The sequence below is a fragment of the Drosophila persimilis genome, unplaced genomic scaffold (assembly GCF_003286085.1).
Source record: "Drosophila persimilis strain 14011-0111.01,24,50 unplaced genomic scaffold, DperRS2 tig00000002-arrow-pilon, whole genome shotgun sequence".
NCBI lineage: Eukaryota > Metazoa > Arthropoda > Insecta > Diptera > Drosophilidae > Drosophila > Drosophila persimilis.
In genome coordinates this window covers 13,785,357-13,812,365 of record NW_020825289.1, presented here as the reverse complement: position 1 = coordinate 13,812,365, position 27,009 = coordinate 13,785,357, and the positions used below count along the sequence as shown (strand labels likewise).

The window sequence follows — 27,009 nt, the reverse complement described above, 5'->3', positions numbered from 1 at the left end:
AACATAAAAAACGATTCAGTTTTTATTCTTCCTCATCACTGGTATCATAGACTGGACATACCAAACAATGCCACCGGCATGGTCTGTAGTCCCTTTTAAAGAGCTGAATCCGTACCTTAGTTAGCAAAATCAATTAGTTATGATTTGGGGGCCGATTGAGGTAACATAATTTACAGAGATATTAGGCAAGGGCTTCAACAGATCAACATCCATATTGGCGACAGATTTGTTCCAGTTGATGGGCTTTATGTTGCACGAGGGGTTCGCCGAGAAGTAGGAAGTAGTCGCCATCCCAAACATTCGATATTCTTCATTTTATAAATAACAGACGGTTCACAGAGCTGTCCACAAATTGCGGAATTAATTATTTTCTGAAAACTACGAATTACACAGACTATACTTACTATGCATACCCACAAGTGCTATGAAGTACATGGCCAGAACTGATTTATACTGAACATATTAAAGCATTTAAAAGCCCTATTTTAAAACAGTTCACTCGTGAACGATCGCTCACTGACATCTCCCTGATATGTTGGTTCGGCATGAATGCTTTCATTTCAAGAACACGAGTGTACGCGAATAAATAGAAGCTCCGTCAGCCGTGGCAGCCAGATTGTCCATTTTGGTGGCTCTGGTTTCACTGCTGGTTTCAAATTTCACTGCTACAGTACTGAGGGACTTGGCGGCTTTGTTTTGTTCCGCAATTGAGATGGCAGTGCTTCGATAAATCACGCGACAGATGGTCGCTGGTTGACAGCGCTGCCAGATGTGTTTAATTGAAACATCAGGTAATGCTTGGTACACATTTAAATTTAAATTCAAACCATCACGACGGTCAATGTAGTTCTTTTACCCTTAATTGTTTTTGGTTTCCTCTTGTTTCGCATGATCTCCCAATACCAATTAACAGTGCCATAGCTCGCTTTGCTCCCTTCCGAATAGGTTTCGAAAAATGTCGAGGATATCCAGTATGCACCCATTGGAATGGATGACGGTAAATTGCTGGTTTCGAAAACCATGTCCCGCGCGAAGAGATGACCCTACAATAGTTTATAATAGAGTTATTCAGTCCCTAGGAAGAAATCTGTGGTGCTAGTTACAACAAAAGGACAAGAGTGGTTGGCATTCGTGAACTTGTTCAATGTTTTCCACATCAATAGGCCGTAGGGTAGGAAAGCCTGCCCAGCTATCAAGTCGCACAAGTTAAACGCAACATTCGCCAGAAATGGTTTATACTGGTTGTTATAGTCCTTTTTATATAGCTTCATATGTACCTGCAAGCAAACTTTTCTCAGATGTTATTCACTAAAAATTAGTATTCCTTCTTACGGTTGGATTCCTTAAGGGTTCTTTAAGATGACAGTCCATTTGAACAAGCGACTTCTCCCAAGTTACCGCCTTGAGGTAACATGTGACATTTTCCACGAACTTCGGATTTGTTTTGCATTCAATTTTTGTTGTTTTCAGTACCAATTCGGGTATACATCCCTGCCAAAGAGAGTCCTTAGAATTGAATCGGTATAGCGCGTGAAAAAATAAAGATTCGTACCTTTGGGAAAACCACCAGCAAACAGAGAAGAACGATCATCATCACGATCGCATGGAAACTAGCAACTGAAAGAGTCTACCTTTCACCCTAACGATTTAATGGCTTTATAAATCACATTTTTGCCTCGTAATTACACTACTAATCTATGTAAAGATCAGTCTGGTTTGATTGAAAAGTCGTATATAATGACCTACGACACCCCTCATATGATCGTGCTTTTTGAAAAACGGAAACCTTTTTTGTTTTTTTTTTAGAAAACTATACCTCAGGGTGTATATATGTATTTCAGTAGTAGCTTTCCCGATTCGATTCGGAACATAACCAAAGTCTAATTACTAGCATTGAAATTCGTTTAGGCATTAATAATTTTAGTGATCTGAGTTTGATGCCTATCGAGCTTAATCGCTGACGCGGGCATAGACTACGGCCGTACGTGATGGGCTGTAGACCTCAATGAAGTTGGAACGACCAGCGTATCCCTCCGGGTCGGAGCGATGCTTAACATTGCCATCGATGCGGTTGTGGCCGCCAAACCTAGGATCGTCTGAGGAGAGCACCGCCTGATAGGTGCCCGCCCAGTTGGTGCCCACGCGGTAGCCAGTAAAGCTCTGGTGTATATGGAAGTTAAAGACGAAGACCAGTCCGGCACGCTCAAAGGCGATGATCTTGTCGCCCTCGTGCTTCCAGCTGACGTAGGCGGGTCCGGAATGCAGCCAACCGTAGCGCTGCTCAGCCTCGTTCATGGCCCGATCGAACTCATTGAGGTATTTGTACTTCAGCATGTTGTCGTCCACCAGGTTCCACTGCCGACGGGCATAGTGGTACGAGTCGTTGTTGCCCACGCGGGGGAAGTCCAGCCACTCGGGATGTCCAAACTCATTGCCCATGAAGTTCAGATAGGCCTCTCCGCCGAGGGCATGTGTGATCAGGCGTATCATCTTGTGCAGTGCCAGGCCACGATCGATAATCAAGCTGGAGTCCGACTGCGTCGACATGTGCGTGTACATCTCCTTGTCCATCAGCCAGAAGGCAATGGTCTTGTCCCCGACCAGGGCCTGATCGTGCGACTCTGCGTACGCCACCGTATTTTCCATCCAGCGGCGATTGGTTAGGGTGTGGACTACGTCCCCCATGCTCCATTGGTCGTCGCTCTGCTCCTTGAGCAGCTCAATCCACTTGTCCGGTATAGCCATGCCCAGGCGATAATCGAAGCCAATGCCGCCCTCCGAGACGGGACGGCACAGCGTCGGCATTCCCGAGACATCCTACAGAGGATATTCATGTGAAAGATGTCGCCAGGGTTCGCTAGGGACTGACTTACCTCCGCAATGGTGATGACTTCGGGGTCCAGCGTGTGCAGCATATGATTGGCCAGCCCCAGATAGTTGAGAGCATCCGTGTCGACATTCAGGCCAAAGTACTCATTGTAGTCGCCGCTGAAGCCCTCGCCAATGCCTCGCGAATGGTACAGCATTGAGGTGACGCCATCGAAGCGGTAGCCATCAAAGTTGTACTCGTCGTGCCACCAGCGCAGGTTGGACAGCAAGAAGCGCAGCACCTCGTACTCCACATAGTTGAACAGACGACTGTCCCACAGAGAGTGCTCGCCGCGGGCTCCGTCGTGGAAGAAGCAGCTATTGGTGCCGTCAAACTGGTTCAAGCCATCCTGTACATTCTTCGAGGCATGCGAGTGGACGACATCCAACAGGACGTACAGCCCGTGGGAATGGGCAACATCAATCATTCGCTTCAACTGTTCTGGGTTGCCGCAGCGGCTGGAGGCGGCATAGAAGCTGGTCACCTGGTAGCCAAAGCTGGCATAGTAGGCGTGCTCCATGATGGCCATCACCTGGATGCAGTTGTACCCCTGCCGCTTGATGCGGGGCACAATGCGATCGGCGAACTCGTCGTAGGTGCCCACGCGCGGCTCCTGCGAGGCAATGCCCACATGGCACTCGTAAATCCTTAAGGACTTGGGCCTGGCTGGACGGGAATGCTGGCGCTGGTAGCGCTCCGATTCTGGTGGCTGCCACACGTACTGCTTGTAGTTAACCCCTTGGTTGGCCTCCTTTGGTGGCTGCACCACATACTTGGCCCAGGGCGACAGGCGATCCAGCAAGTGATCAGAATGGTTCCGAATGATGATCTTAATCTCGCTCAGGTGCTTGATCTGTGGACTGCCATCCGCATTGGGGGGCAGATGCAGTTCCCACTTGCCAAACTCAAGTTTCTTGAAGGGATGCGACTCCCAGTGCCAGTTATCTGTGAGGTGGGGATGGGAAATCATTAGTTCTGTTGGTGACAGCTGCGAAAAGCGTCCCACTTACTGAAGTCGCCTGCCAGATAGACATTCTTGGCCCCCGGTGCCCACTCCCGGGCAATCACCGAGTTGTCCGGCTGAAAGTGCAGGCCGTAGTATTTGTATCCCTGCGTGAACTGGTCCATTCCGCCATCGCCTTGGTTGATCTTGTCCAGCCACTCCTGGAGTACGCCATGTCTGCAAAGAATCAAACGCCAAACAGTTGAGATCTGCATCTGCGATGATAAAATAAAGATCGCATAGCGCGCAGCCCTGACTTTGACACAATTTCGGCCACAAGCCCGCAAAGGCGTGAGCGTCAGCGGCCAAGGCCAAAATCATCTCATTCATGCTGCAAACACGCCGGTAACACGCTGCGAATCCAACAGATACACTATGGTCCGAACGACCACTTTTGTTGGGCAAAATTAATAACTCCCGAACGGAACAAGATTTTTATACCCGATACTCAAAATGTGTATTGGGGTATATTAGATTTGTGGTAAAAGTGGATGTGTGAATGAATCGTTTCCGACCCCATAAAGGATGGTGCCCCGAGTGTGGCATAGGCATTGAGGAGGACGCTGGTCACGTCCTCTTCGACTGCCACAGGTTTGACCATGAGGGTCAGACACTGGAGGCAGCAGCAGGGTCTAGGGTCAGTACCGAGACTCTGGTACCGCTGATGCTGGCAGACCCGAAGGTGTGGGGAAGCGGCTGCGGAGTTCGCCTCTAGCGTGATGCGAACGCTAGAGAGAAGAACGCCACTGCGAAGCAATACTTTGCGGCAGTACCGCAGACCGCGGGGGTACTCCCTGTACTCCTGTCCGTTAATTAAGATAAATATAAAATGTATAGTATATTATATACAAAAAAAAAAAACACGCACGGAGGCAACAATCACCGGTGACCTTCTAATGACATTGCGAACACAGTTTTTCCAACTGCATGGCGCTCAAGCCTGCAGGCCAATGCAACTGATATGATTATGCATCTGATCTGCGACCGGCACTGGACAACAGACCGGAGGATGGGGCTTATCAGCAGCGCACATAAAGCCGGCGCCAACCTTGGATTACATGACCGTCAGCCTACAGCCGGCAGCGGGCGGACTTACTTACCGTCGTCGGATCTCACGCTCGAAAGGCCTCAAGTAGCCATCCGTTGAGAATAGTGTCTCGATGTCCTTAACCTTAACTTTCATGGCGTCGCCCATGTCGGCGAAAAAATCAGAAGATGAAAACGGAGAACAGAGCACAGAGAAAGAGTTTCCACGACCGACGGCGACGAACTGTACTGTGCTTTTTTATCAGCCTGCAAGCCCACACAAAAGCTTTGCTTCTTTCTCGCTCGACGAGCTTTTGTAGCGTCCAAAACAGCTGTTATCCCAAGTTTTCTTTTTCTTTTGATTCGCGCATATAAACAACAAAGCAATGCTGCACATTGCATGTTTTTCCGCCTGATAACAGAGTATGTTTAGTATATATAGACTAATTTCCCGTGATTGATGATTGCCTTTACGGTTGACATAGTTGAACTGGCATCGCAGCGTCGTTATATGCAAATTGGATGAGATAATGCTGTTGTCGTCAAGTGCCTGGCATTTTCTTACAAACAAGTATACGAGTAGTATGTTTGAAAGTCTACTTTAATAAAGAAAACAAGGTCTTTTCCATGCACCACCAACAAGAAAAGCCATTAAAATGTAGTGCAATGCTGGTCGAAGCTGGAAAATTAAGCAAGTGGAGGGTGTTCATCATAGTCGAACTACAATATTCCATACTGATCATAAAGTTTTCAATTGTACTCGAAAGTGCGTAAGATTAGGACTACAATCCAGATACAATTAACATTAATACTAAACACACTCAAGAAATCCTCCATGTATGCTCTAAAGGACTGCGCTGCTAACATTCTCGATGATCTCAAAAGCGGCGGAAATCTCCGCCTCTTCCAGCAGACGGTTCACGGCAACTCGTATACTAGGACGCACTGGCTTGCGTTCCCTATTCTGCAGGTAGGCTGCCTCCACGACCGCCACGCCTCGAGCAATACACTGCGGATGGGGATAATGTTAGACTACATTTTGAATATACAGCACGAGGAGCAACAATACCTTGTCGGCAACATCTATGAGGCGCTTCCGTTCCGCATCGAAGTTTTCTCCGGGAATGGCCAAATACAAGTGCTTGACGGGGGACAACTCATCGCCGTACAGGTGCAGCTTGGAGAAACGCGAAAAGATCTGATGCAACAACTGGGCTTTGGCCTGCAATTGCTCAAAGATTTTCGGCTCCCGCTCGAAACGATCGAGGGCAGAAATGGCAGCTTGGGTCAGCATGGGCGGCAGTGAAGCGGAAAATATGTAGCCCAGGCCGGAGAGACGCTGATGCTCGGCTATGAAATGTGAGCCCACGCAGAAGCCGCCAATGGTGGCCATGGATCCCTCCATACCAGCGGATATCAGATCGATTTCGTCCCGCTAATGGAAAAGACGAGATAAGTTTGGTTTCTCAAAGAAAAGTCCTTCACTTACATCGATATTGAAGTGCTCGGTGACACCTCGTCCTCCTTTGCCAAGTGTGCCAAACGAAACGCTCTCATCGATGAAAATACGCAATTTGTATTGCTTGCGCAGAGCCACGAGCTCGGGAAGCGGACAAATCTTGCCCGTATTCATGTAGATGCCCTCTGCAACAAGAAATCGACGCGTCTTGAGAGCCTTCTTGGGGTTCTTCTGATCACGCTTCTCCTGCTCGACGAGCAGCCTCTCAAGATCCTTGACATCATTGTGTTTAAAGAATGCGATCGTGCTGCGAGACGCATCCAATCCCTTTTGAATGGCAAAGTTGACACCTTCATCTCTGGAAGGGTAGAGGAGCTGTTGAAAACCCAACATATAGCCAATTTTCAAAAATTACTTACACAAATATAATGTCGCCACGCTTGGCGTATGCGGGAATGGCGCTGGCCACCGTCGAAAAGCCATAGGAATACACAATAGCTTCCTCGAGGTCCATGAACTTGGCAATACGCTCCTCCAGCTCCAAGTGCACATCCATAGTTCCATAGAAACCGCGAGGACCACACGATCCGACACCATATTTGCGCAGAGACTTGCACGCCTCCTCCAGAATGTCCTGGTCTTCAAGGAAACCCAAGTAGTTGTGCGAGCCCAGGTTGAGGCAATCGTGTCCATCGACGTTTATGCGCTTGCCCACCTTGGACGCCACCAAACGGGTGCGCAGCAAGGGATGATCTGGATCAGTTTCACCCACCAAGGGTTCTGGCTCATAGTTCTCAATTATGAAGTCCTCCTCCTCTTTGGTAAAGCGACGGCGCCGTCCACCGCCCCGTTTATGGAGCAGCAGCCAGATGACGGTAATGAGCAGAAATATTTCTAGAACAAGTGCAAACGTGGGTGTCTGTCCCAAGAGGCAATGGTTATCGCATGACGACGAAGGTATACAAATTATAGGCGTTGGCATACTCACATTCCGAAAGATGGTCCCAATTTCGTTGAATAATTGAATCACCGCCATTTTGTCAGGTTCACCTCAGTTCTTTCTGTGGAAAATCAATTGAAACCGCCTTAATTTCTGACTGTGGTATGTGTCATCCAAACGACGCTTTCTTATCGCAATTCGAGTACATCTGCACATATTTTATGTATGAATGTACATTATTTAGACACCGATACGAAGTTCTATAGCAAATTTGTATGCGCACGAATATACTTACAAGCTGAATTATGTACGGTTAATATACTATCATTACCTTGCTAATCTAATGATCGTGTCGCTAGTGGCTGATATTTTAGATAAAAGCGTGCACAGAAGTGTGCCGCACGGCGCAATCAGCTGAACAAAAATATCTGTGGTATTCCAGTCATAGATTTTAGTTTGATTTTGGTTTGATTCAAATCAAATTATGTGTGAATGGTCGTAACAAACAATCATTGTAGTGTTGGTAATGGCACCATTTTTGCTAAAATTAAATGTTAACCAACACCAAGTCTTACCAAACTGTACCTTCAAAATATAATTATCTTCATTTCCGAGCGCTGCTATCAGTTCGTCTAGAAAGAAAAAGTACAGCTTATATTTCTATCGGTCACTGTGCCTGGTCGAGTGCGACCACAGCAGTAAATAATTCGAATTCCCTGCCTAATTCACATTTAATAATGGATTTTCGTTTTTCTTGGAAAAAGAAATCAATTTCAAATCGTTTAAAGAAGCAAAATACCCTCTACGATGGCAGTTGAAAATATATTGAATTTGAATAGAGATAAACAAACATTTGTTTCTTTCTACAAAGCCAACAAAAATTTCCTATCGACATTTTTTGTTTAATCACGCAAAATATTCCCCAAATATACTGATAAAACGTCTTATCAAATGTCCCAAATCGCCGCCCTCATGTAACTACGGGACCTTTGAGCGAGCTAAGTTCTTGGTCCGTCAGCAATTACCATTCCGGCAATAATAATTAAACATTTTTGGTTAAGTCGCTTTCAATGCATAGATTTATTTGTTAAACTTTCCTTGCTTATAGTTGTCTTCCAACTGTTTATGTTGTTTCATCAATTTAAAACAATAATCGTAATAAAACGTTAGAACAAATTGTACTGTCTAGAGATTGTGTACTGCCAAAAATTTAAAATCATGTTTCTGTGTATTGCTCTAAGGGAGCAAAAGACAAATGCCCGTTGGAAAATAGAAACCGAATATAGAGGTGGATGTGGATGTCGTAGACTACATTTAACCAATATGAAATAAAATAGTATCTGGAGTCTGTTTCATAGTACACAGTTTAGTATTATGTTTTGTGTGTCGCAAGATCGGGTATGGTTGCCTTTTGTGGTGGTTTGGACTAGCCCAAACGGCCAGACGCTTAAAACTGGCCAAACTAAGGTTTATTTTTGTTTTAATCGGTTTGTTAATGTTTAAAAACTATCATATAAAGTTTAGTTTAGTTCATTTTTTGTTTGCTTCTGTCCAAATGAAGATTTGCCTGTTGACAGACGGACAGAGGTGCGGGAGTGCAGTATGCCGCTTTCTGCTACTTCTTGTCGGCGCCAGAATTGGACTGTGTGGAGTATGAATATTGAGACCAATAATGATTGGTGGCACCGCCATCATTATTGCCAGCGACGCCTCCTACACTGCCGCTCGCGCCTCCACTGGCATTACCGACCGCTGCTCCACCAGAGCCCTGTGCCTGTTGCTGGAGGGGAAGAGAATTCAAGTGCATTTCATTTAGTCTTCTTTCGAGGGCCGAAACGAATGAATGTCTTTGCTTACCTGCCACCAGGACATCCACTGTTGTTGTTGCTGTGGATCGGCACCCTGCCAGGCTTGCTGCTGCTGGTTTCCATAACCAGCTAAAATAAAAACGACAACATTTTAGTTGCTTCATCTATGCGGATTGATAACTATTCTCCGTACGCACCCTGCATTTGATTATATCCCCAATATGGTTGCTGGCCGGCGGTCTGTTGCTGCTGCTGCTGTGGGTACTGTTGTGACGGCTGCTGCTGTTGCTGCTGCCAGACTCCTGTCTGATGCAGCTGCTGTTGCTGCTGGGTATAGGTGCTCCACTTGCCGCTTAGAGAGGACTGCAAAGAATAAATCGTGAATTAGCAGAAAGTCGGTGGCGACTTATCACACCACTCACCTTGCCGCCGCCGGCTGTTCCACTCGTTTGCTGCTTGTACTGATCGTAAACACCGCCACCTCCTCCTACGCCACTTCCGGCCGAATTATTGCCATACTTAGGCACAGATTGGGCAGCTGACCGCTCATAGCCACCGCGACTATCTTCTTTGGTGTCGCGGTGGCCAGGCCGAAAATCCCGTTGTTGATGAGTGCCTCCTCCGGAGCGGTAGCTACTCTGGCTGCTTCCCCGATTCCGATCCGTACTACCTATTCGGCTGCGATCATTGCCGCGATCTCGATCGCGATAGTCTCGAGAGCTACCGTATCCGCGATCATCGTACCCGCTTCGGCGGTTGTTCTGCATCCAGTTTTGCTGGCCGCCGCCTCCTCCGCCCCCACCTCCGCTGCCACCAGTGTACCCACGATTACGGTTGTCATAGCCACGACTGCCGCCTCCGGCACCACCGCCGCCACCGCCACCACCTCCATAGCCACGGTCATCGTAGCCGCTCCTGCGATTGTTCTGCATCCAGTTCTGTTGGCCACCACCGCCCCCGCCTCCGCCGCCACCTCCATAGCTGGTCCGGCGATTGTCATAGCCACGGCTGCCCCCGCCGCCACCGCCACTGTTGCTGGAGTAACCTCCGCCGCCACCGCCACCGCCACCGCCGCCGCCTCCACCGCCACCGCGCCTCGAGTCATTCCATCGGCTTTCGTGTCGCTGTCCGCCATATTCCCGGCGACGATCATCGTTGTAGCGATTGCGGTTGCGCTCGTCACGTCGGTAATTGTCGCGGCCGCCCCGAGATCGCTTGTCCCTGGACCTGTCCGCATCGATAGCCTTCTTGCCCTTCTCGTTGTACTTCTTCACCTCGCTCTTGGCCTCGTCGCCGCTCAGCTCCGTGTAGATTATGTCATCGAACCAGCCAAACTCCAGCGAGGGCAGAGTGAAGTTGGCTGCAAAAAGAGTGATTTGGCATTACAATTATGACTGCAGTTTATGCTGTGTGAGATTTACGTGTTATCAATATACACATTACACATTATATAAGGTAAGAGGCCAGGACGGGACTGGAATAGAGGATGTGGGACAACTGTGGGAGCCGTGTGAAGGCGAAAACTTGTTGATTTACTTGAGAGAGAGGGAGATTCTAGAACTCAAAGAAGCAACCGCAGCAGCACAGGCTGTGCTGGAGTTCAACCTGTTGTTTACTAGGCCTATTTCACTGTAATTGAATGAGAGATCCCTTTCTCCTTGAGGGAGGGGAAAATTAAATCTTTTTTTCTTTAGACAAACAAAGTTTTTTGAGGAAAAGGCGCTCGCACACGTTGCTTCCCAGTTGTTTTGGGGAAACGGGGTTTGTTGGGATTGCATAAGACATTATAGATAGATAGATTTATGAATAAAGTAAATCATAATAAAATCGAAATTATAAGCGAATGCGAGATATCTGTAGAGTCTTACAGTTACAATTACGTACAGATATACATAAAATGCAGCTGCTTACAAACTAAATACTTTACATAACAAATTGTATTGCATAGTCTTTTCATTTCTTTTTTTTGTACATAAATGCCTCCTTAAAGTAGGGTAGTATGTATGTATGTATATGTATATATAGATACACAGTCGTACATTATCTGGATATTTGTCAATTGTTTCAATTCGTTGCCATGTGTGGTGGACAATATTTACCTCGTAAGTTATTAATTGTTGATTCTTTAACTGTAAAAGCATTTCCCTTTTCCTCTTTTTCGGCGATCCGACGTTTCAACTCATCTTCGCCGGGTATGCAAACGACCGCAATGCGTTTGAAGTCGTTGAAACCCTTCATTTTACGTCGCTGGGCCGAGGCATAGGCATTCGTCTACAAGTATATAGTTGATCGTTTGGTTGGTTGGGGTTTTGAATAGATTGTAGTCTGCCAGTTGTTGTTGGAGTTGTTGGTTTTGGGGATGGTTGGTTGTAGTTGTTGTAGTTTTGTTGGATAGTCGGTGAGAAACGAAACACGTTGATGATTCGGTTGTTGCAGGACGATGCAAACCCCGGGAAACGCAGACGTAGTCGCCGTTTATCGTCGGGAGACACCAACTCCGGTTTCAGTTATGGCGCTTACAAGCTAACACATACCTGTCACAAGGTCACTCACTCACACCCACACACACAAACTCCACTGCACTGCACTCCACTCCGCCAGGGAGTAGGGAGGAGTACCGGGCGGATTAGGGTGCGGGGGTTGTACTCATATAATACCTAGGACGGGGCCTCGGGGGCCCTATTAACAACAACTAACAACAGTTGACTAATGATTGCATATATATATATATGGGGGGTGAGGGTAGGGGGATAATATTTTAAGTAAAGGTACAAGTGGTGTGGTTGTTGGTGCTCTGTTGGTTGTTATCGGCTGAAGCAGCATCGCATAGCTCTCTCTGTAGATACACATACATATATATATATGAGATAGTTGGCATTTAGAGAGAGAGAGTAGAGAGTAGAGAGATAGTAGTAGGTACTAATACGTATAGTATACATATACATATGTGATTAGATTGTAGACGAACAAATGCGACCGAGTCGAGTCGCTGATCGGATTTAGATTTGGTTTTTGTGTATGTTTTTTATTTACTTACAGTGGCTTCCATGCCGCACGCTCCATCTTCCTTCCTTCTTCTCCTCCTCATTCACTCTTCCTTCTCCTGCCATCTCAACATTCCTCCTTCTCCCTTCTCTTACACTTCCCTCTCCTCAAACACTGCCCCGTCAACTGTTGCACCTAAGTAAGACTTAATAATACAGATCTGATTGGTACACACTCTGGCACATACTTACTGGCATCGTACATACTTAGAGACACTAATTATCGGATTGACTTACACGTCTAGGACGTACCTGCCTGCCGGCTAGGCAGTTGGCGGCGCCCTCCCACTCCGCAGCGGGGGGCGGGAGGGCACTTTGGATTACCTTTCGTGCGAGCAATGAGCAATCAAATGCGTATTCAAATGTACAGAACAAACGAAAAAGTAATGGTAACAGAGTCGCGCGTCTTCGTTTGTGAAGAGAGATGTCGGTGGAGAGGTGGGGCCTCATTCCCGGAGGAACCAGACCCCACATTCGCAACGCCCCTAGGCGCCACTTGCATGGCTGGGCGGGTGCCAATTCATCATCAACGTATAATTCTCGCTTGTTTCGTTTTTTGTTATTGTTTTTCTTGTTGTATCGTTCGTTGTTCTCCGTGTAATCTTTGTGTTTATGTTTGTGTATGTATGTGTGTGTGTGGTGTGTGTGTGTGTGTGTTTGGGGGTTGTGTCTGTAGGGTGTCTGTATGTTTTACCTGATCGAGGATGAAATTGCGACGCCGCTTCATGGCGATATCTTCTAGGGCTCCCAAGCTATTCAAGCATATCTCCAGCACCTTATCCCAACGGCCCTTGTGCACCGTCTTGCGAGAGGCGCCATCGATCTAAGCAGACAACGGAATGGATGAGAATTTGACACCTTTTGAATGGAATCTTATTTGGGTGTTTGAGGGTTGTGGGGTGCCCTGTGAGACTTACCGTCATCTTGGCTATGATGGAATCGGGTCCAATGACCTCGTACCGCTTGTCAGCGTTATCTGCCACCTGCTTGTGGGTCCAGTGGGTTTTGCCGGCACCGGGCAGACCCACCAGAAGAATGACCTCGCACTCCTTGCGCGAACCGGCGCGTTGTGGTCCGGCAATCAGTTGCTCCACAGCCACCAGGCCAATCAGCACGTAGTCCGACAGCAGAGCGACTGTATCTCTGGGTTCGGGAACCACTTCCTCGTACTCATCATCACGCGACTGTGACTTATCCTCTTCCTTTTCCTTCGCAGTCTCCGTCTTTTCGGAGTCTTCGTCGGTCTTGATGCGCTTGTTGGGCGAGGGTCCATCGTCGTCCTCTTCATCATTGGCGGTCGAGGATTTCTGTTCCTCTGATGGTGCCTCCTCACTTGCCTTCTCAGCGTTGGCATCGCCATTCGAAACTGCTTCTGTCTCCCCAGAGGTTTCAGTAGACGATGGCTCAGCTGTAATTAAAATGTGTTCAAAATATTTGGTTTTATTAGAAGAAGAATGCATCCACTAACCTGTTTCCACAGTTTCAGTAGCTTCTGGCTTCTTTTCAACATCTTCTGTTGTGATCTCTGCCTCTGCCTCTTCCTCTGCTTCTGTCTCTACCTTTGGTGCCGGTTTTTGTTCCTCTTCGGATTTCTCTCGTTTATCAGAATCCTCCTCATCGGCCTTTTCCGAAGATGTCTTCGCATCATCATCCTTTTTCTCGACCTCATCGTCGTCGGCGGTGGCCTCGTCCAGAACCTTCCACTTTTCGCCATCGTTATCATCTTTGTCGTCGTCCTTATCCTCTTCCTTGCGATGCTTGCGGCGCTTGCGCGTTGGCCTCTCAGCGTTCACCAGCAGCTGCTCACCATCCGAGAAGTTGACCGTGTACTCGTAGCCCTTGGTCACAATATGCGGAAAGAGGGCCTCCTCCTCGCCCAGGATGCCCTTTTCGAACTCAAATGCCACCCCCAGATCCTCTCCATTGAGGGTATACTTGATGGTGCACGGCTCGCTCTCCAGATCCAGATAGCATCCAATGACGTCGTCCAGCTGGTAGGGCTTGCCATAGTCTACGAACTCACCCTCATTGGCCTTGCGTCCGGTCTCGCAGTAGCCAAAGGAATGTTCGGCTTCGCCTAAGAGCAGCGACGTCGTCGACTTCGAGAAGCCAACGCGAAAGCCGCGCACATACGGCTCATCCCGGAAATGATGCGAATTTTCCGGCTGCGATTCCTCAGCGAGGCGCACCTCAAAGCAGACCTTACCATCGCGCACTCCGTAGTTGGCGCGAGCTCCAGACCAAATCAGGGAATAAATCTCAGATGTCAGGGGCTTGGCCGAAGCAAATGTGGTCGGATCGATGCGAAGATGCAAATCGGAGTCCACTAAAAGAGAGATATAATGACTGTACCCGGCATTCTTCTCACTGCTCACATAGTATGTAAAATACTTACGCCAGCTTAGTCCCACTTTATTCTCCTCGATCGTGGGCTCATCCTCTGGCACCGTGCGCTCCTCGGCAGCTGGCTTGGGCTCGCGCTTCTCTCCGCCGCTGTTACGATGCTTGGGCGAGCGGGAGCCACTGCGGGAGCGCGACCGACTGTGCGAGCGTTTGCGACGCTCATGAGGCTGGTCCTCAGACTTTTCCTGTTCTTCTTCCGCCTTGGGGGCAGCAGGCGTCTCCTCCTCATCGACGTCCATTTTCTGGCTATCGCCGTTTGTCGCCGGCTCAGCCTTCTCAGCTGGGACCTCTGCGGCCTCCTCTGAGACAGCCTGCTCTACTTGGAGCGGCTGCTGCGCATCGTTGCCATTGTCTTCGGCCTGCTCCATCGGCTCGTCTGCTTCTTGGCCTATTACGGTAGTGGCTTCATCGGCTTCCTCTGTCTCTGCCTCGTCGTTTTCCTCAGGTTCTCTGGCTTGTGGCTTCTCCTCATCATTGGCAGCTTCGGACTCGACTGTGTCCTCTGCCTCCGGCTCTGCTGAATCGGCCTCCGCCTCGACATCCGACTCTGATTGCGGCTTCTCGGCGGCTGCGGCTGGTTCTCCTGCCTGGTCTTCCTCTTCCAGGGTCTCGAGCTCTGGCTCTGTGGCGACGGGTGCAGCTGCAACGGGAGAGGGAGAGCGGGACATTGAGCGCGTGCGACGCTGACGTCGGCTTGGTGTGACTGGTGCGCCATCTGGTGGCGGTAGCGGAAATGTGGCAGCGATGCAAAAGTGACAATTCAAAATGGAAATGGAAATGAAAATGCAATGTAAGATTCGTGCATTATATAAGGAAAACTTACAACAACACAAATTCACGCTGAGCCACAGGCACTCACACTAACAAAAGCAAGAATATAACGCGGCAAGCCACTCACTCACACTTGCGCACAGACACAGAGGCACAGGCACAGACCAGACACACAATGCATACACACAAATTTACCTCCGTCGCCGGCTCCGCCACCTTCGACATGTGCCCGGAGGCGCTCAATGAGCACGGCTTTGACTCCTTTGGTGTCCAGACCGCGCGTTTGTAGCTCGTTCCGCAAGTCCACCACCTTCATTTTATCCAGCTTAGCCACATCCATTTTTACGCTTCCGTTTTGGATTGGCGGCAGAAACACACACACACTCGCGTGCACCAACACCAACACACCGACGGGGGCTGATGATGCGAAAAAATAAGGAAAAAATGCGAAAGAAAATTAAACGCGCTGTCGTTCAATGGGCGCACGCGGTTAAAATTTCTCCAGATTGAAGTAGTCTTTTTCCTTGCACTCGTGCACACTAAATTAACTCTACAATTCAGATTTACATTCGCATTAATTGCGAATAAATAAATGGCCTAAAAATCCGAACGCGTTGAAATGAAGTTGGCTGCGATCAGTGTGTCCGACCCTCAGAAATATACCAAAATATACCGCCTCATATTAAGAATATACCGTAAATATACTGGGGAATTCAAGTTCTATTATTCATATTCCTCGTTTTTGATATTCCGTCGAATATTACTAGCTGTCTAGATCTCTCAGCCCTGCACTCATAGTTTTATCCGATTAATGAATCTATTTTCTACTTGACTGGCTTGTTTTAAATACTTGATTTGTTTCTCTGCTACGGCGATTTCTTTGATTGTTTTTGCCTTAATTTTGGTGCCTCAACAACAATATAGCATCTCGTATATCGATAAGAAGTCGAACTTAACCCACTTAACCCCCCTCCATATATTACAGATTGTAAATTCTTTTTGTAGATCCATGTCATATTTCCTCTGAACTGCGATATCTGAACAATATCTTTCACCTGAACTGTGCTAAAATTATTCAATTTTCATTATCTTCTATTGAATATTAAAATACCCCCTTGGCTTGCAATGGGTTAATCGTTCTCCGTCAAGGATTGGAAACTATATCCCCCAATTCTGATATTGGGTGGAATATTAAAATCTAGATAGATATCTTTCCTAAAAAAGGGTTTTAGCAAAGTATCGTTGAAATACCTTTAAAAAAGGGTCTGAGTAGTTTCTGCATTAATTAGAGCCTGGAATTTCCGCAATTCTATATCAGTACTGTACTTATCGCTTTTCCGTTTCACTAGGGTTTCCATTTTCCATTTCTCTTTTTCTGTCGCAGTGTCAGATTAATTAAAAGTCCAGTGAACGGACAAGCGACGCTCCCCCCCCCACCAAAAAGAGTACACACATCATCGAATAGATGATTGATTATATTTATTATTTAGTTTACTAGTTTTTTGGCTGTTCTTTTGGCCGATCTTGCTGATCGGTAGCATACCAAACAAGGAGCTTTCCGTAGCCGCTTTGCGTTCATTTACAAAGAAGGGGTAGCCGTCGCAACAGCTCTTTATTTATCTTTTAATTCGGACTTTTGGCATCACAAGTTTTATAATCTTTCTTTTTTATTTTAATGACTTTGCAGTAAGTTGCAGTAAGTAGCCATGATAGCTATTACAGTTCTGTGTTATATTTGAATTTAAATCATAGCGGCTGGGAGTTACTGAAATCCAATAATATCTTTATTTCATTCTTAACGTAATAAAGCGAACATTTTAAATACATCTATTAAGAAAACAACAAATAACAAATTTAAGTCAAAAAGCAAACCAAACATACGCTGGCTGCTTTGGTCTTTGGTCGCAAGAAGGGCTTCATCATCGTTATCATCTTCAAACAATGCCCATCATCATCTTCGGCATACTTTTATTATCTGCCCATTATTGTTGGCTCGTCCGCCATGGCCACCTCGTCATTGGGCGCCTTGGCACCCTTCTTCTTGCCAGAATACCACAGGAACATTAGACCGCAGAAAATGTTATCCACAAATGTGAACCAGGCCAAGTAGACGCCATATCCATACCTGCGATGAGGGAGCTTTATTAGCGACAAAAAACCCACAAAAACGCACATGCCACTCGGTTCTCGTGGATACTCACGTTAACTCCGCACCATCCGGATATGCATAGAACAGGTGGTCCTTTGTGTAGTCAATGGATGAGAAAAGAACCTGGATAACAACCAGAGCTGTGGACGCAGCCACCAGGTGAATGCCGCCGGCCAGCCGCTTGAACATGTATCGAGGATTCATGAACGTATAGAAGGAGAAGACGGCGCCCAGGCTCATGACGAACAGTGTGATGCAGGCAAACGATGCCTGCGTTCGGATGTAGTCTGAAAGGAAATACCAACCCACTGCCAATTACGGACTGTCAAAACCCACAGTTGAGGAGAAGACCTACCCATCACCTCGTCGTCGAAGCCGGGCTCGTTTCGCAGTGTGTTGGAGTTGGGGAACATGTCGATATATTTGCAGCGCTCTGTACGAAAAACGATTTGGTTTGGTGATTAGTTGATCGACATCCCATCCCCCTATGGATTTCACTCACGGTTGGGTATGTAACTGTAGAAGGCTGTGTGCCCGCCCCTTTTCGGCGGCAGCGGCGGCACCAGTATCAGGATCACACGCTCATCATTAAGTACAAAGGCGGGTATGTTGATGTCGCGAATGTAGGTGGCCAGGAGACGAACGACCAGCGGGTAGTTTGTCCAGTTGCTGAATATAGCTTCCTGGGCCACCTCCGGTATCACATAGTAGGACCACGTGTTGTTGTACTTGACACGCTGCAGGGCGGAGCCAAAGGTCTTCCGCGCTATGATGCCATTGACGTCCAAGGGATCGATGGGTATGGGCTTGATGGCTGTCGCATTAAACTGCCGCTGGTTCTCCTCTGTGGACATGACCAGCTTGCGGAAGGCATTGCGAAACGTCTGAAAATCCTCCTCTTCACCACGTGCCCAATGCGCGAACATGCGACGACGGGCCGACTCCGTGAAGCTATCCGTCTCGTTCAGTTTTTCCTCTGCAAATTGCTTAACGAAGTCCATGTGTGAGAGGTTGCGCTTGGCATCGTTGATGTTCGTCTGGGAGGTGTATGACATAGAGCTGAAGTTTCGGACAACCTGCGCATTGGTCAAGGCATTAGGCACGATTGTGTTCCGACAATGCCGCCACAGTCCCGAGTGCGAGGACATGAAGAAGCGTCTGGACTCCGGTATGAAGATGCCTGAATAGAGCACATGGCTTTGAAGCATGGCATGATGGAATCGCTGTCAGTACTTTAACGCACCTGTTCCGCCGGATATAATGATCCAGTGATCTGTTGATATGGCCACAATCCAGATTATCAGAGAGATGACCATCAGCATACTGCATCCCAGCAGAAGACGGCGCTGAAACATGTAAGCCTCCATCAGCGGACGGCGGGCCTCGTCCCGACCAATTGTCGATGTGGACACGTCGCGCTTCATTTTGTGGCTGATTCAGACAAAGACACAGGCACACACGGTCACGCTCACGCTCCCGTCGTTATGGCCCCGACAACTGGGACTGTTTGTCGCACTCCGGACGATGGCAACGGATAATCCACACGCACATGGAACAGGGCACGTTCCTGGGGAGTAAGAGGGGTGGGCATTGTTGGTTGAATGGCTTTTTTTAGTAACTTAACTAACTCTCAAATCGTCCTCCCTCTAGGCAAATGAAGTCACTCGAAATGTGCGGAACATGTGTGGGACATCAGCGACGTCACTTTTGAGCAGGTGTTTCCTTTGGCATAGCATCCCCATACCCATACCCAAACCCATACCCATACCATACCCATCCCATCACAGATGTCTCTAATTTAAACAATATTTTTATATTTTTACTAAATATATTTGTGCGTACACTTTATGGAGGCGCAGAGCATTCACACCGTTCGTCCGGTGTGTGCACGAACGTGAACGTAATTACGCTCTTTTCGAGAATTTATTCATAAATATTTATTTATTTATTTTACATGTTGTTGCTGCGACAACGCAACCAGAAATTCCCATTCGAAAACCGTTTTTATTTCAGTTTTGGCTTCGACTCGGACAGAAATTAGGTAAATTAGAGAAGGAGACGTTCAAAGCACTCACAAAATATATGACAAAATATGCACGATTATTTGAATTCTTTTTTCAAAATTGTTGCGCTTCCCTGCAAATATATTTTGCGAGAATTAGGTGCGCCGACATGAGTGGGCGGCGGGCGGCGGGCGAATTGCTCGTTAAGAGTGGGCGCGGGGGGACTGCGGAGTGCGTGCACAAGTGCCGTATACTTGGCTCTGGTCTGACATCTAAATATATTATTTTTACTCTATTCCGTCTTTGTTTGAAACAATAAATGGGGCGGCTGCCTAGCCAGCAAAAGTGTCATCTTCAATTCTCGGAAAAACCCAAAGGGGATCGGATCTCATTATAATCAATGCTGATGGGCGCAGCGCCGACAGGTAAGCATACTCATAAGGAGTACATTCCTACATCTACATCTCGAGAAGATCTCTTTCTCTTCTCCAACTTCTCCACTTCCGCGATCTATTCTTGGATTCGTGCACCAGGCGCTGCAGATGCACTTGCCTCCGCGCTGCGGAGAGTTGGAGTGGAGGGAGTTGTTGCATTTGCGTCACGATTCGGCTGCGGCAGATGAAGTACGTCATTTTGGGGAAAAGAAACGATTCTGCTACAAACTCTTGTGCTAGTTTTTCTGTGGCTGTCTTAGCCAGAGGGTTTTCGAAAGTTGGCCAGATATTTGTAGACTATAGACAAAGATGTCAATTTTTGATGAGAAGCAGTTGCAGTTCAAGCGTTTGAATGAAACTTGGCACAAAGATGATCTTCGGACCTTCTGATTCCCGTAATATATCCAAATCGGATTCTTATTCATGGGTAATTACTCGTATTGCATTATATAATTTCAGATTCTTTTAGATTTCAATAAGCGTATAATGATGGCATTCTCGATATTCCCGATAAGAATATATAATAATATAAGATAATGTTCACGGTTTTTTTTTTGCACGGCACAGTATTTTAGTTTACGCATTTGATGCTTCGCTGCGTTGCCTTTTGTTTGAAACAAATTTGTCTTGAACATGCCGTTATTTTTAGCCGATATGTACAGTTATCAAGCTGTGTCTTCTGCATATACATATATATATGGTCCATAGATATAAACATATATGTATGTACATATATGTGAATTCCTGGCTGACAATATGGTTGAAACGTCGTTTATTCAAATCATCTCATTGTCATGTCATTTTTGGGCGCGCATATTGACATATTTGACAGGGGGAAATTCTATATATTTTATTTTTTTTTTAAACACACTTGCTCCTGGTTGTCGGTGGCGCACACACATCCAAAGAGACAGAGAAATGAATTTTTCGGCCGACTATTTATTTGTTTTGTGATTCCGTTCTTATTTGTTGTCGGCCATTGTATTTTTGGTATGTGCCATGCCACGCCACGCCATGCCACGCCGTCTATCGTAAGACGTCGAATTCTTTGCTTCACCTCGGGTAAAAAGAAGCCCGAATTTGAATTTTTAGTATATCCAATTAATACCTCGCATAAATAATGCCACTGCCCGGCCTCCCACACTGCCTCCCGGACCTCGGTCACAACTGATCCCGGCTGTCATTCCCCTTGATTTATCGTTATATAAGAGCGATTCGCGCTAGAGGTATGTATGTACATATGTCTGCAGTGTTTACTCGTACCATTAAGGCTGCAACGCTGCAACAGTGATCTCTGATCCAAGTCAATTGTTTGGGGATGACTTTTATGGGATCCAGCCGCTATTGTGTTGATTTGATTTTACGAGGAACGCACCCGCTGCTCTTCGCTTCTCCTGCCCAGGCGCAAACGCCTTAATGTCTAAAATAAAATTTAGCTAATTCCTCAACTAAAAACCGAGACGAAGCATGCGATAACAACAGAAATAAATAAATATACTACACAAAAACCGAACAAATTCTGTCGAAAAACTCGGAACAATCAAAGAGCGCGAACGGCGAACGGTTGACGTGGTTGAGGACCAAGCGATCGCGGCGATTCCGTCGTTGACTCCCGTCTGCTGCTGGCCAATGCAGAGCACAGACTGACTGGCTGCTGGGAGGAGGGAACACTACCGCTGCTGCCACTGCCTCTGGCAGTGCTAGTGCTAGTGCTAGTGCCTGCGCCTGTGCCAGTGGTTGGTATCGAGTCGTAGCCGTAGTTGCCAGCCAGCGCGAGTGTGGGGTTGCTGTTGCTCCATTGTTTCTTGGCCCTGCAGAGCAACATAAACATAAACTCATGGCGTTGGCAGCGCGTGTTCCACATATACAGATTTACGCATAGGAATGGGAATGGGAATGAGAATGAGAATAGGGGCGTCGCACACAACCCATCCCATGCTGCCACCTGCAGAAGTCGCCAAAAGAAGCGCTCGACGACGTCATCGTTTCTTAATTGCCCCATAAACCGAACTCAACTCAACTCAGTGTAGCAATGTGTGCATAAATTTAGAAATTGATGAATTTAGGCATCTCTTTTTTAATGGTGCACAGAGCATGGTACATGGGCAGCTATTTTTATATCCGCTCTGGCTGTAAAAACGCTCGCGGATGCTTGCTCGAATGTCCGTTCGCGATTCCCCCGGTCGCCGCTCGCGCCCTGCGATGCCATTAAACGGTGACAACGAGTTTATGAATGTTGTTAGATCTTTTGGCATACCATTAGCGCATCGTTCAGCGCAAGGGGGAGCGGCTGTCAGGCGGATGACGTCGTGCGAAAGACAGCTAACCACTTGTTGGCCAGCAAGTGGTCGTGGCTCGCTTCGCGATGTTCTGTGTGTGTATCTCTCTGTGTTTGCGTGCTGGTATTCGGTTATTGGCTTCTGTCCGTGATGCGCAACGCGCCCATATCCAGATTGAGTTCGCTGAGGAGGTCATTGGGGGCCGAGCCCTGCATGGTCAGGCCGGCGACAATCTGCTGAGCCTCTGGGCAGTTTATGCAGGCATTGCGTATGGCCAGAATGCTCCATTCGCGCATTACTAAACGAAAAGAATGAAACGTTAAGATGTGGTGGCTGAAAGAATAGACGATTGTCTTACAAGGATTACGGGCATCCATCACCGTGCACTCGAGCAGAGTTGGCAGCAGCTGTGTGTCAATGCAGTAGCCCTTGTTCTGCTTGTTCTCGTACAACAAATTGGCCGAGCAGCGTACCAGGAGCGTTTTCAGCTCGTAAGAAACCTTCTTTTCGTACTCCGCATCCACGCCGGAGGTGAGGGCCACCTCTTCCAGCTTGGTCATTGGCTTGTCAAAACCGCCACCGTCTGCCTCCTTGCCTGCCGCTACCACGCAGCGCAACAAGCTGCTAACATTTATGAACAGTGACTGATCTTCCACATACGTGTTGGCATATACTTCGGAGCCGCTGACACTGGCAATGATGCGCAGGAGCGTGTGGACTTCCCTGGGATGCAGTTCGTGGCGCAGCTTTATCGTTTCCCGCAAAATGCAGTCAGACTTCAGTCGAAACTCCTTGGCAAAGTGCTGCAGCAGGATTGGAGCCAGTTTCCCGTTCGGACTGTTCTCGCGCAGATAGTGCGTCACATAATCCAGAAAGGCTATGCGCTCCTCGGTGCTCAGTCGCTGATAACAGCCCACACCGACCCGCCCATTCGACACAATGAAGTTTTCCAGAAAGAAGTGCAAATACTCAAAGTTTAAGGTGCAATGTGCATCGTTGATGGCCTGCCACAAGCGGACGCAGGTCTGGAGAGCCAGGTCGTTACTGATCAGGCCGCAGCCGTTAAGATAAATGTTGTACATGACCATGAGCAACACGTTGTTCGAGCTTCCCAAGGGAGCGGCGCAGACCTGATCGACTATCTTTGTGCCATGCTGTGTCCAGACGAGTGTCTGAGCAGGACCGTTGTTCACCACAGTATTGGCCAGCACCTGCAGCGTGAGTGTGTGGATTGTACTTAGCTCAGTGCGCATTTGGGGATTGAAAGCCATCGCTTCTATGAAGCAGGAAAACGCTGAATTTTTTGCCACAGTCTCTTGAGCGGTGCTGCTTTTGGTGAGCAGAAGGCGCAGGCTCTTGAGCAGTCCTGTGACCTCCTCCGCATTTTCGGGCAGGCTTAAGCCAACAATCCGTTGAACTATATCGTTGGTTTCGCTGTGCTGCAAGGACATTTTTACTTGTTACATTATTTTAGAAATTGTTTACATTTTCCACCTCACCTCGTTGGAATGCTCCATTTCGATAGACAGAGTCATATCGATATATCGATAGAGCTTGTGCGGTCACACCGTTTCAGCATTACAAACACAAATGGAACGATTTTTTGCAATAAAAAAAAATAAACAATAAATAAAAGTCATGTAGCAACAAAAGCTGCAGAGGCCAGATATACAATACCCAAAGCAATGTCCCTGCGTGCTCTCAGAAAACGAGAATCGGGAAACTGTGGCAGCAACAACTACACCACCACCAACAACAACAATAACAGCTCGGTGAGAACTCTCTTTAAGAAGGCCAGCACAGCAACAACGTCACCGAAGCAGCGTTCATTAGCGCTAAAATCGTCAACTTCTAAGAGCAATTTAGACGTTCAAAAACTAATCCATCAGCGTAAGCTGCTGGGCCGCGCCACCCAGTCTTGCCCCGATCTAAGGACCTGCGTCAAGTATTCTTCCAATAACAGCCTGTTGCGCAGCAAGTCGGAGAGTGATGTGGGTACAGTAGCCTTGGCTGGCAACTCTGGTGTTCCTCTGACGGCGACCAACGCAAAGTCGGAAGTGTGTCTGCAGAGAATCAGCTCGCACAGCTACGAGCCGCAGCAGCGGTCTGCAAACAGGACTACGATGATGGGCGGTGCGCGTTCGCATCGGGACCTCACCCAGTCCTCCTATGGAAGCAGCGTGGGGGGCCATGCGAGCGATCTGGAGCCTGTGAGGCCACCGCGACGCATGAGCGAGTGTAGCCTGGGATACAGTCAGACCAGTGGCGGAGGCTACCCACGACGCAACGGCTCCATGTTTGCGAGCCAAATGACTCTGTCGTCGGGCTCGGCGGCACCTGTTGATCCCAATGCAGTGCTGCGCGTGCCAATAATTGGCTACGAGGTGATGGAGGAGCGTGCCCGTTTTACGGTCTACAAACTACGCGTAGAGAACCCGGAATCGAATGACTGCTGGCTGGTAATGCGACGCTACACGGACTTTGTCCGGCTAAACGGCAAGCTAAAGCAGGCCTACCCCAAGGTATCGTTGATGCTGCCACGCAAGAAGCTCTTCGGGGACAATTTCAATGCCGTCTTCCTGGACAACCGAGTGCAGGGGCTCCAAATATTTGTCAACTCCGTAATGGCCAAAGAGGAGTTGCGCAGGTGCAAGCTGGTGCGAGAGTTCTTCTGCCTGGACGAGCCGCCCTCGTATTCGGAATCCATGGAGGAGTGTCGGGTAAGTCGATGGTCCTACTGTTCCATATCCAGCATATCGCATATCGCATTCTGCCCTCTACAACAGGCAATATTCGAGGCGCAGGAGGAGACCATCACTCACCTGAAGATGCAGATACAGAATAAAAACGATCTCATACTCAGTTTGCAGCAAAAACTCCGTGAGGAGATGAGCGAAAAGGAGCAGCTCAGGGAGGCATTAAAGTGAGTTTGAACAAATAGTTGGGAACTACTTAAATTAGCTAAAATTCCTCTACATTTCCATTTGCAGAAACGTCAACCTGAACTGCTCGCACTGCTCCTCGGCCAACGACAGTCTGGGCTTGAAATAAGCCAGCAATAGCTATGGGGGGAGGCCAGTTCAACGTGCGCGTGGGTTCAATATTATGCTGAGCATAACCCTGCCCACCCGCACCGCTCGTGGAACACATCCATATCCAAAACCAAGTGCATATCGAGGCGCTACAAGGCTCATATCTAGTTTTAGGTGCTGTCTACGGGCAATTTATAATTCAAGATATAATATCTTATATTTACGCTCACATCAAAAAATATATCTAAGGCACAATTTACTCAACAAACTGGTTTCACTGCTCAAAGACTTGTCATGGCGGGCGGGCGGGCGTAGGCCTTTGGAATGAACCCGTATTTTCGCGTCTTGGGCGCATAGGCCCAGAGCCAACCATCCACCGTCTGATTGTTCAGATCGGCATATATCCAATCGCCCCGACGTACGGATAGATAAAGATCGTCGGGAGCCTGCGCCTTATAGTCGTAGAGCATGACCAGCTCTGTGCCATGATAGCGTAGGTCATCCGGGCCCAGACCCAGCTGCTGTGGTTGCTGCTGCTGCTGCAGCGGCTGAGGCTGCTGGCCCTGCTGCAAAATGGATTCCATGGCATTCAGGGCGGAATGATGCTGTATGTTGTTCTCGTTGAGCGGAGTTTTCTGCTGCTGCAGGACACGCACACTGTCGGCGGGATAGATGAAGCCGGCAGGCACGAATCCCTCTTGGCCATCGCTGCGCATGATCCAAAACCAGTCGGGATCCTCGCGGTTCAAGACGGTCACAAATTCCCCCCGCTCCACCGACAAATCGTTCTCATCGCGGGCTATGAAGGTGTACAGGACAATGCACCGTCCGGATGGCTCCTTTATAAACGGCGTGCATTCTGGCTCGACGTGCAAACTATTCTCAATGTTGTTGGATGAACCATTGGCGTTGGCTACAGGAATCGGGTCATCGCAGAGAGCATCCAGTTTGTTTTCTGCGCCCAGGAGCGGCATATTCTCATCGATCGGCTGCTCCGGGCAGTGTTCCCGCGGGAGTTTTTTCTTCACGGCCAATTCGGCCAGCTGGGTGTTGCATGGGGCGCAATAGGAGAATGGTATGAAGCCCTCCTGCCGCGAATCCTGACCGATCACATAGACCCAATCGTTTTCCCTGTACAGTATGTTCACCAACTGTCCCCGCTTCACTTCCAGTTCGTCGTCTACGCAGGGCGTAAAGTCGTGCAGCACAACCATTTTGGAGTCTGGACTGCAGTGGAAGGGGTTTGGATGAGAATGATAACATAGAGATCTCTGGGATCTGAGCCATACCTGAGACCGTGTTCCTTTTCAATGCCCACCCGTACCAGAGTCTCAATGCTGGAGGAGCCAGTTATACGTCCCATGCCGAGGCCTCCCACTGCAGGCAGGTCCCTCTCAATGCTCGCACTTGTGGCTGTATAACAAGAAACAAGTTTGTGGTTTAAGTCTTTCATTTTTGTATTTTCGTTGTTTGTTTGGCTTACCTTTCTTCTTATCGCGCCGCATGCGCACGGGGCAGAGAAAGGCCATGTCTTTGATGGACGAGTACTGCTGTTATGTGCTTAATTGGCTTATTTAATACTTGAGTTTGATTGTTTTTGCCTCAATTTTGGTGCCTCAACAACAATAACAATAACGATAAGAAATCGAACTTAGCCCACGTAACCCCCCTCTATTTAAATAGTTCAACTACTTGCGGTATATGGCGGAAAATATTATCTATTGTAAATTCTTCTGTAGATCCATTCAAAAACCACGACATCTTACACCTGAACTGCGCTAAAATGAGT

At 47.9% G+C, this 27,009-nt stretch overlaps 8 protein-coding genes across 14 annotated transcripts; 1 reads left to right on the top strand and 7 right to left on the bottom strand.

The window, feature by feature from the left end:
• Positions 1 to 229: 229 nt before the first annotated feature.
• On the bottom strand, positions 230 to 1,392 carry LOC113565066. 2 transcript variants are annotated; one of them, XR_003408420.1, is made up of 5 exons: positions 1,333 to 1,392; positions 1,104 to 1,277; positions 857 to 1,043; positions 405 to 797; positions 230 to 341 (listed from the first exon to the last, which is right to left on the bottom strand). XR_003408420.1 is itself a non-coding variant. In XM_026985342.1 (3 exons), exons 1-3 carry the CDS (start codon positions 1,369 to 1,371, stop codon positions 822 to 824), a joined length of 435 nt encoding a protein of 144 aa, XP_026841143.1. In that variant the 5' UTR covers positions 1,372 to 1,386; the 3' UTR covers positions 723 to 821. The 2 variants fall into 2 exon arrangements, 1 of the variants encoding a protein (XP_026841143.1); XM_026985342.1 differs by lacking the exon at positions 230 to 341 and having other exon boundaries at positions 723 to 1,043; positions 1,333 to 1,386.
• A 425-nt stretch (positions 1,393 to 1,817) lies between these two features.
• LOC6593255 (1,4-alpha-glucan-branching enzyme) lies at positions 1,818 to 5,129 on the bottom strand. The gene is made up of 4 exons (XM_026985341.1): positions 4,973 to 5,129; positions 3,880 to 4,049; positions 2,874 to 3,814; positions 1,818 to 2,817 (listed from the first exon to the last, which is right to left on the bottom strand). Exons 1-4 carry the CDS (start codon positions 5,065 to 5,067, stop codon positions 1,951 to 1,953), a joined length of 2,073 nt encoding a protein of 690 aa, XP_026841142.1. The 5' UTR covers positions 5,068 to 5,129; the 3' UTR covers positions 1,818 to 1,950.
• A 352-nt stretch (positions 5,130 to 5,481) lies between these two features.
• LOC6593256 (serine palmitoyltransferase 1) lies at positions 5,482 to 7,700 on the bottom strand. Its single transcript, XM_002018341.2, has 6 exons — positions 7,629 to 7,700; positions 7,346 to 7,418; positions 6,777 to 7,276; positions 6,388 to 6,715; positions 5,968 to 6,333; positions 5,482 to 5,907 (listed from the first exon to the last, which is right to left on the bottom strand). Exons 2-6 carry the CDS (start codon positions 7,391 to 7,393, stop codon positions 5,743 to 5,745), a joined length of 1,407 nt encoding a protein of 468 aa, XP_002018377.2. The 5' UTR covers positions 7,394 to 7,418; positions 7,629 to 7,700; the 3' UTR covers positions 5,482 to 5,742.
• A 943-nt stretch (positions 7,701 to 8,643) lies between these two features.
• Positions 8,644 to 15,877, bottom strand: LOC6593257 (heterogeneous nuclear ribonucleoprotein U). 3 transcript variants are annotated; one of them, XM_026987073.1, is made up of 10 exons: positions 15,519 to 15,877; positions 14,545 to 15,267; positions 13,618 to 14,475; positions 13,067 to 13,557; positions 12,844 to 12,972; positions 11,205 to 11,376; positions 9,528 to 10,465; positions 9,303 to 9,468; positions 9,155 to 9,234; positions 8,644 to 9,077 (listed from the first exon to the last, which is right to left on the bottom strand). In XM_026987073.1, exons 1-10 carry the CDS (start codon positions 15,661 to 15,663, stop codon positions 8,913 to 8,915), a joined length of 3,867 nt encoding a protein of 1,288 aa, XP_026842874.1. In that variant the 5' UTR covers positions 15,664 to 15,877; the 3' UTR covers positions 8,644 to 8,912. The 3 variants fall into 3 exon arrangements, with proteins under 3 accessions (XP_026842874.1, XP_026842875.1, XP_026842876.1); XM_026987074.1 differs by having other exon boundaries at positions 14,545 to 15,192; XM_026987075.1 differs by lacking the exons at positions 8,644 to 9,077; positions 9,155 to 9,234; positions 9,303 to 9,468; positions 11,205 to 11,376 and having other exon boundaries at positions 10,344 to 10,465.
• A 1,208-nt stretch (positions 15,878 to 17,085) lies between these two features.
• On the bottom strand, positions 17,086 to 21,917 carry LOC6592932. Of its 4 annotated transcripts, none has more exons than XM_026985053.1 (6): positions 21,173 to 21,917; positions 18,716 to 19,039; positions 17,975 to 18,652; positions 17,828 to 17,905; positions 17,525 to 17,780; positions 17,086 to 17,448 (listed from the first exon to the last, which is right to left on the bottom strand). In XM_026985053.1, the coding sequence occupies exons 2-6, from the start codon at positions 18,894 to 18,896 to the stop codon at positions 17,295 to 17,297; spliced, it is 1,347 nt and encodes a 448-aa protein (XP_026840854.1). In that variant the 5' UTR covers positions 18,897 to 19,039; positions 21,173 to 21,917; the 3' UTR covers positions 17,086 to 17,294. The 4 variants fall into 4 exon arrangements, with proteins under 4 accessions (XP_026840854.1, XP_026840857.1, XP_026840855.1 ...); XM_026985056.1 differs by having other exon boundaries at positions 17,525 to 17,759; XM_026985054.1 differs by lacking the exon at positions 21,173 to 21,917 and adding an exon at positions 19,315 to 19,415.
• Positions 21,918 to 21,950: 33 nt separating this feature from the next.
• Positions 21,951 to 23,632, bottom strand: LOC6592934 (ataxin-10). Its single transcript, XM_002018345.2, has 2 exons — positions 22,547 to 23,632; positions 21,951 to 22,486 (listed from the first exon to the last, which is right to left on the bottom strand). The coding sequence occupies exons 1-2, from the start codon at positions 23,457 to 23,459 to the stop codon at positions 22,320 to 22,322; spliced, it is 1,080 nt and encodes a 359-aa protein (XP_002018381.2). The 5' UTR covers positions 23,460 to 23,632; the 3' UTR covers positions 21,951 to 22,319.
• Positions 23,633 to 23,802: 170 nt separating this feature from the next.
• LOC6592935 lies at positions 23,803 to 25,479 on the top strand. Its single transcript, XM_002018346.2, has 3 exons — positions 23,803 to 24,908; positions 24,975 to 25,111; positions 25,179 to 25,479. The coding sequence occupies exons 1-3, from the start codon at positions 23,874 to 23,876 to the stop codon at positions 25,237 to 25,239; spliced, it is 1,233 nt and encodes a 410-aa protein (XP_002018382.1). The 5' UTR covers positions 23,803 to 23,873; the 3' UTR covers positions 25,240 to 25,479.
• On the bottom strand, positions 25,386 to 26,780 carry LOC6592936 (SH3 domain-containing protein Dlish). The gene is made up of 3 exons (XM_002018347.2): positions 26,704 to 26,780; positions 26,510 to 26,633; positions 25,386 to 26,447 (listed from the first exon to the last, which is right to left on the bottom strand). The coding sequence occupies exons 1-3, from the start codon at positions 26,747 to 26,749 to the stop codon at positions 25,502 to 25,504; spliced, it is 1,116 nt and encodes a 371-aa protein (XP_002018383.1). The 5' UTR covers positions 26,750 to 26,780; the 3' UTR covers positions 25,386 to 25,501.
• Between the last annotated feature and the right edge of the window lie 229 nt (positions 26,781 to 27,009).

Bases quoted from the DNA above. Each gene is read 5' to 3' on its own strand.
- LOC113565066 (XM_026985342.1), bottom strand. From the start codon at position 1,371: ATGGACTGTCATCTTAAAGAACCCTTAAGGAATCCAACC. The intron at 1,278-1,332 runs GTAAGAAGGAAT...GTTTGCTTGCAG, and splicing joins AACCCTTAAGGAATCCAACC to GTACATATGAAGCTATATAA. The intron at 1,044-1,103 runs GTAACTAGCACC...AAACTATTGTAG, and splicing joins ACCACTCTTGTCCTTTTGTT to GGTCATCTCTTCGCGCGGGA.
- LOC6593255 (XM_026985341.1), bottom strand. From the start codon at position 5,067: ATGGGCGACGCCATGAAAGTTAAGGTTAAGGACATCGAGACACTATTC. The intron at 4,050-4,972 runs GTAAGTAAGTCC...GATTCTTTGCAG, and splicing joins GAGCGTGAGATCCGACGACG to ACATGGCGTACTCCAGGAGT. The intron at 2,818-2,873 runs GTAAGTCAGTCC...TATCCTCTGTAG, and splicing joins AAGTCATCACCATTGCGGAG to GATGTCTCGGGAATGCCGAC.
- LOC6593256 (XM_002018341.2), bottom strand. From the start codon at position 7,393: ATGGCGGTGATTCAATTATTCAACGAAATTGGGACCATCTTTCGGAAT. The intron at 7,277-7,345 runs GTGAGTATGCCA...CTCTTGGGACAG, and splicing joins TTGGGACCATCTTTCGGAAT to ACACCCACGTTTGCACTTGT. The intron at 6,334-6,387 runs GTAAGTGAAGGA...CTTTTCCATTAG, and splicing joins CCGAGCACTTCAATATCGAT to CGGGACGAAATCGATCTGAT.
- LOC6593257 (XM_026987073.1), bottom strand. From the start codon at position 15,663: ATGGATGTGGCTAAGCTGGATAAAATGAAGGTGGTGGACTTGCGGAAC. The intron at 11,377-12,843 runs GTAAAACATACA...ATATACTTGTAG, and splicing joins GCAATTTCATCCTCGATCAG to ACGAATGCCTATGCCTCGGC. The intron at 9,469-9,527 runs GTGAGTGGTGTG...TATTCTTTGCAG, and splicing joins GAACAGCCGGCGGCGGCAAG to TCCTCTCTAAGCGGCAAGTG.
- LOC6592932 (XM_026985053.1), bottom strand. From the start codon at position 18,896: ATGAAGCGCGACGTGTCCACATCGACAATTGGTCGGGACGAGGCCCGC. The intron at 18,653-18,715 runs GTGCGTTAAAGT...TGCTCTATTCAG, and splicing joins CATTATATCCGGCGGAACAG to GCATCTTCATACCGGAGTCC. The intron at 17,906-17,974 runs GTGAGTGAAATC...TTTTTCGTACAG, and splicing joins CTACAGTTACATACCCAACC to AGCGCTGCAAATATATCGAC.
- LOC6592934 (XM_002018345.2), bottom strand. From the start codon at position 23,459: ATGGCTTTCAATCCCCAAATGCGCACTGAGCTAAGTACAATCCACACA. The intron at 22,487-22,546 runs GTAAGACAATCG...CTTTTCGTTTAG, and splicing joins GATGGATGCCCGTAATCCTT to TAATGCGCGAATGGAGCATT.
- LOC6592935 (XM_002018346.2), top strand. From the start codon at position 23,874: ATGTCCCTGCGTGCTCTCAGAAAACGAGAATCGGGAAACTGTGGCAGC. The intron at 24,909-24,974 runs GTAAGTCGATGG...CCTCTACAACAG, and splicing joins AATCCATGGAGGAGTGTCGG to GCAATATTCGAGGCGCAGGA. The intron at 25,112-25,178 runs GTGAGTTTGAAC...TTCCATTTGCAG, and splicing joins CAGCTCAGGGAGGCATTAAA to AAACGTCAACCTGAACTGCT.
- LOC6592936 (XM_002018347.2), bottom strand. From the start codon at position 26,749: ATGGCCTTTCTCTGCCCCGTGCGCATGCGGCGCGATAAGAAGAAAG. The intron at 26,634-26,703 runs GTAAGCCAAACA...CTTGTTATACAG, and splicing joins GCGGCGCGATAAGAAGAAAG to CCACAAGTGCGAGCATTGAG. The intron at 26,448-26,509 runs GTATGGCTCAGA...CTTCCACTGCAG, and splicing joins GAAAAGGAACACGGTCTCAG to TCCAGACTCCAAAATGGTTG.